Source organism: Zingiber officinale, chromosome 8B (assembly GCF_018446385.1).
Source record: "Zingiber officinale cultivar Zhangliang chromosome 8B, Zo_v1.1, whole genome shotgun sequence".
Classification (NCBI taxonomy): Eukaryota; Viridiplantae; Streptophyta; class Magnoliopsida; order Zingiberales; family Zingiberaceae; genus Zingiber; species Zingiber officinale.
The window spans coordinates 61,032,925-61,038,823 of NC_056001.1; the positions used below are offsets into that span (position 1 = coordinate 61,032,925).

The following is a 5,899-nucleotide window of genomic DNA, read 5'->3' on the forward strand; positions in this document are numbered from 1 at the left end:
AGAGAAGTTTTTATAAATATCTTAGATGTGCGATGTTAGAAAGCATATTTTTCTTTACTTTTTAATTAAGATCAACTATGATATTAAATTATTTTTTTATATGGGAAAGTTTGTAATAGTAGTTTGCTACTTAAATTTTCATGAGTCACTCTAACAATATATTATTGCACACATGTGACCAGAGGTAAAATCACATATAATTTTGATGGGGCAAGTGTTTTCTTCTTGCTCTCTTCCGTTATTATCTTTGAGATTAAATTTTCTGTCTCAAAATTTCGGTGTCCTCATAACTTTTCATCGATTACACAGATTAAATCATATCTCAAAAATGTAATATACATCATGAAAATATCATGACAGTTAAATCGATGAAAAAACATGGGATACAGAAATTTTGAAACAGAATATCTAATTTCCGTATTCCCTGGTATAAGAGCCCAGTTCACGCGAATAGTTTGGTAGTTTTATCTTATGTGTCACATCTCCAAAGTCAATGGTAATACATCAAATTAATTTTAAATTACATTTTAAAGATGGTTTTATATTTTGTTGGACGTGAGTGCCACTCTGTAAAACTAAATATAATTAATTCATTATATTAATAACATATGATGCGGGCGTTGGATGCGTATACGTCTTTAAATTCATTTCCCGGAAGCTAGAGACAGACGGTGAGCAGAACTCGTCGGAGGAGGAGGATGGTGAACGCCGGGATGCTGATGTCGTGCCTCCGCGGAGGGGAGGTGTTCCAGATGTCACGGAGCCTCTCGCCGCGGCCGCGCTACCCTTCGATGCCCAAGTACCCAAAGAGGAAGGAGTCGTCGGCGGCGGTCGGCTCGGCCGGAGACGACGAGGATCTGGAGGCGAGCAGTGCTGGGGCGGAACACGGGGAGGAAGAGGCCAAGAAGGTGGCTGTGTTCTCGGTCGTCGGGATGACGTGCGCCGCCTGCGCTGGGTCGGTGGAGAAGGCAGTCAAGCGGCTGCCGGGGATCCACGACGCCGCCGTCGACGTGCTGAATGATCGCGCGCAAATCATATTCTACCCGGCCTTTGTTTCGGTCAGCTCTTCTCTCTTCCGTTGCCATGCTATATATACGTACTTTCAATCTTTTTCTTTCAAAATTAACCTTCAATTTCATTTATGAGTTAGTCTAGTGTCTGTTGATCTTAATTAATTGTAGATTTAAGCATATATGTTATTGAGTTCTATAACTTTTTTGATCAAATATATGTAAATTATTCTGAAATTTTTGTTTGCTTTATAGCTAGTACTTGAAGCCAACAATTATGATTGAGTCATGAGTACTTATTTCTGTTGAAAAATTAATTAACCGAAATCAATTAAGAACTAGCAAAAGGAGAAAGCACGTACGTATACCCTGATAATAGCTAGCTAGCCTACACCAAAATGCCAAGGGGAACTACTACTGTTGCATTAGAAATCTGTTATTACAATCGAGTGAACTCTTAAACAACTTAGTTTTCATGTTGCTATAAGTCAATCTTTTGTTTCCAGACCAATTCAGAGTTGAATGTATCCTTAATCACATTCATTTTGCAGGAGGACAGAATCAGGGAAACGATTGAAGATGTTGGTTTCGCAGCCGCACTACTAAAAGAGGAGATGAAAGAAGAAAAATCATCTCTAACATGCCGATTGCGCGTAAAAGGAATGACTTGCACTTCGTGCTCGACTAATGTCGAATCTGCTCTTCGATCTGTTCCCGGTGTACAAAAGGCCATCGTTGCTCTGGCTACCGAAGAAGCCGAGATTCGCTATGATCCTAGAATTGTAAGTGCCAACAGACTCATGGAGACAGTCGAAGACACCGGCTTTGAGGCTCTACTTATTACCACAGGAGAAGATGTTAACAGAATAGAACTGAAAATCGATATCGATGGTGAATTCTCCACGAGATACATCTCAATGGTTAAGAACTCTATCGAGGCACTCCCCGGTGTACACCACACCAACATCGATGCTGCTCTTCACAAAATTACGATATCTTACAAGCCTGATCAGACAGGGCCAAGGAATTTCATCGAAATTATCGAGTCTGCTGGATCCGGACATCTCAAGGCATCGATATACCCCCAAGTTAGGGGAAGGGAACTCCACAGAAACGACGATATTAAGCAGTATCGTCGATCTTTTCTTTGGAGTTTGGTCTTCACCATCCCGGTGTTTCTCACTTCAATGGTGTTCATGTACATCCCCGGCACTAAACAAGTTTTAGACAAGGAGATAGTCAACATGTTGAGGATCGGAGAGCTGTTGCGATGGATTTTATCGACTCCTGTCCAATTCATAATCGGTCGAAGGTTTTACGTCGGATCGTATAAAGCCTTGCGTAGAAGATCTCCAAATATGGACGTGCTGATCACTCTGGGAACAAACGCAGCGTATTTCTATTCACTCTATTCCGTGCTCAGAGCTGCGACTTCAGAGAGCTTTAAGTCGACTGATTTTTTCGAAACTAGCTCCATGCTCATATCCTTCATTCTTCTCGGGAAGTATCTTGAGATTTTAGCCAAAGGGAAGACATCGGAGGCCATTGCTAAGCTCATGGACTTGACGCCCGACACCGCAATATTGCTCGACCTTGATAGCGAAGGAAATGTAGTGAGCGAAACAGAGATAGACAGTCGACTGATTCAGAAAAACGACGTGATCAAAGTAGTGCCGGGAGGGAAAGTGGCTTCGGATGGCTTTGTTATATGGGGCCAGAGCCATGTGAACGAGAGCATGATAACTGGGGAATCAAGGCCTGTCGCGAAGAGGAGAGGCGATACTGTTATCGGTGGCACTGTCAACGAAAATGGCGCGCTGCACGTCCGCGCCACGCACGTCGGAGCAGAGAGCGCCCTTTCGCAAATCGTTCGTCTGGTGGAGTCGGCTCAAATGGCTAAAGCTCCTGTACAGAAACTTGCTGATCACATCTCCAAATACTTTGTGCCCCTTGTAAGTTATATGATAGATATAATATTGATTCGATTTCGAGGTACGCATGCATATATGTTTACTTGCATTAATATATTGTCGTATATATGTTTGTAGGTCATTGCTCTTTCATTTTCGACTTGGCTGGTTTGGTTCTTGGCGGGGAAGTTCAACTCCTACCCCAAGTCATGGATTCCATCTTCGATGGATAGCTTTCAGCTTGCACTTCAGTTTGGCATATCGGTCATGGTGATCGCATGTCCATGTGCCCTTGGCCTCGCCACTCCAACTGCTGTCATGGTTGGAACAGGAGTAGGTGCCTCTCAAGGTGTGCTCATTAAAGGAGGACAAGCATTGGAGAGTGCACATAAGGTAATTAAGCTTCTTAATTTGTCTATCAACAAGATTAATAAGAGTTTTATTAATTAATGATGTATATATTAAGAATACGTATATAATCAAACTTGTTATTGTGTATGCCATTCAACCAATTACTTTGTATTGCAGGTGAATTGTGTCGTCTTTGATAAGACAGGCACACTTACCACTGGAAAACCTGTTGTTGTGAGCACACGGCTATTGAAGAACATGGTGCTGCGAGATTTCTATGAATATGTAGCAGCTGCTGAGGTACATCAACTATAAAGTTGTTATCCTGTGTCGTGAAAATAATCTATAAAATTACATACAATATATTTATATTCTTGGCAGGTCAACAGTGAGCACCCTTTGGCAAAAGCTATAGTTGAGTATGCTAAAAGATTTGGTGCGGAAGAAGAAAGCCATTTCTGGCCCGAAGCACGAGATTTCACTGCGATCACAGGCCACGGAGTCAAAGCTTCAGTCAGGCACAAAGAAGTCATGGTCGGTAACAAAAGCTTGATGCTGGAATCGGGAATCGATATCCCCGACGAGGCTTCTGAGATTCTCACAGAAACAGAGAGAAATGCACAGACGGGAATAGTAGTCGCCGTCGACGGAGAAGTCACCGGCATAATCGCAGTGTCTGACCCACTGAAACCCGGCGCCCGGGAAGTCGTATCTCTTCTACGATCCATGAAAGTGAAGAGCATTATGGTGACAGGGGACAACTGGGGCACTGCAAATGCAATCGCCGGCGATGTCGGAATCGACACTTTCATTGCTGAAGCAAAACCACACGTAAAGGCGGAGAAAATAAAGGAACTTCAGATGTCTGGATTAACTGTGGCGATGGTCGGAGATGGCATCAACGATTCGCCGGCGCTTGTGTCTGCCGATGTCGGGATGGCTATCGGCGCCGGAACAGACGTGGCGATCGAAGCGGCTGATATAGTTCTTATGAAGAGCAACTTGGAGGACGTAATAACTGCAATCGATCTCTCGAGGAAGACATTCTTCAGGATCCGAATGAATTACATCTGGGCACTCGGCTACAACATCCTTGGAATCCCCATCGCTGCTGGAGTCGTCTTCCCTTTCACCGGATTCAGGCTGCCGCCGTGGATCGCCGGTGCTGCGATGGCTGCTTCTTCAGTGAGCGTAGTCTGCTGCTCCCTCCTGTTGAAGAACTACACGAGGCCTCGGAAGTTGGACGCCATTCCGATGAACCAAGTCGTCGTCGTCGATTAAAATCATGCTTAATTAGTTTTTGTGATCTTGTGTAAATTGTTGTAAATAGTTTGTGTTGCTGTGTGTTGTTTAAATTTGTAGATAAACTGCTTGGTGGAATAGACTATGGAATTCTCTTGTTCGCAGCCGAGCTCCTCCAGTAGGTCTGTGTCAGTAGTCTGGTCGGCTCTATTAGGTTTCTTTAATTTCAGTGGATCGATCGACTTCTGTCGGATCGAGACTCTGGGGCACCTGATGAGCCGATTTGGCTCTTGGTATTGGTAAGGAAAGCTAACATTGAAAATGATTTAAAAGGGAGGCCAAAGCGAACGTTAGCGAGACCCCTCCAACAGTTAATCTCTAAAGAAGAGTTTGAAGGAGAAAACTATAAAGAAGTGAAATAATACAACATAGTAGTGTACCTTGTTAATTCTTACTCATCCGTTCCTAAATTATATAAAGGGAGATAAGTTATGGAGTCAATTTATATCTGACCATCAATTTATAAAGAGTTTTTTTTCCTTAATTGGGAGTCAGAGTCAATTGTAATATCTTCATTCAATTTACCTAAAATTCAACACTCGCTTAAGCTCCTTGATTCAATGCCTTGCTCACATCCCGTCGGTCCACCCGACTTCAGAAGCATAGCTTCTCGATTCAGTGCCTTGCTCGACTCCATTTGGCTCACTCGATTGTTGGGGCTCAGTTTCCCGATTTAGTGCCTTGATCGCTAATAAGCACCCGTATATCGTACTACTAGTGTATCAAATTCAATTAAATTATCGAATTCTCTCTACACTAAAGTATGATAGGGATGATCGGGTTGTCTCCCAGCGAATGTAATGATAGATTGATAAACTTAGGATTGAATGGAATTGTGTTTGGATTTTTGATATGAAAATGAGAGGTTTGGATTGAGTGGTAAGACTATGAAATAAAATAGCAATGCATGTAGTGAAATCCAATCCTAATAAATGAAAGGCAATACGGGTAAATGAAACCTAGCCTAACCTAAACTACGATGGCAAGAAAAATAAAAGCAACATAAAATAAGCATAAAGCTAACATAGAACAAAACCTAATCTAGCCTAATCTTAATTGCATCCAAATTAAAGACAAAAACATAAGCTAAAGCATAACAAACAATTTAACTGCAAAACTAAAGTATAGCAATTGGAAGAAACATTCTATTCTACCGAACAACTAACAATCATGAATCAAATTAAACTAAGTAGTGCAAATTAAACATAAGAGATAAAATTTGATTACAAGCATTCAACAATCAATGAAAACATCCAACTACATCAAACCAACAACCAAATTTGATGAAGGTTGTAGGGATCACTGGATGGACGGAGCTGTGGATCA

At 42.1% G+C, this 5,899-nt stretch overlaps 1 protein-coding gene across 1 annotated transcript; it reads left to right on the forward strand.

Annotated features, from left to right (window-relative positions):
• Nucleotides 1-656: 656 nt before the first annotated feature.
• Nucleotides 657-4,666, forward strand: LOC122014377 (copper-transporting ATPase HMA5-like). Its single transcript, XM_042570596.1, has 5 exons — nucleotides 657-1,058; nucleotides 1,562-2,962; nucleotides 3,059-3,313; nucleotides 3,449-3,571; nucleotides 3,653-4,666. Exons 1-5 carry the CDS (start codon nucleotides 699-701, stop codon nucleotides 4,550-4,552), a joined length of 3,039 nt encoding a protein of 1,012 aa, XP_042426530.1. The 5' UTR covers nucleotides 657-698; the 3' UTR covers nucleotides 4,553-4,666.
• The last annotated feature ends 1,233 nt before the right edge of the window (nucleotides 4,667-5,899 follow it).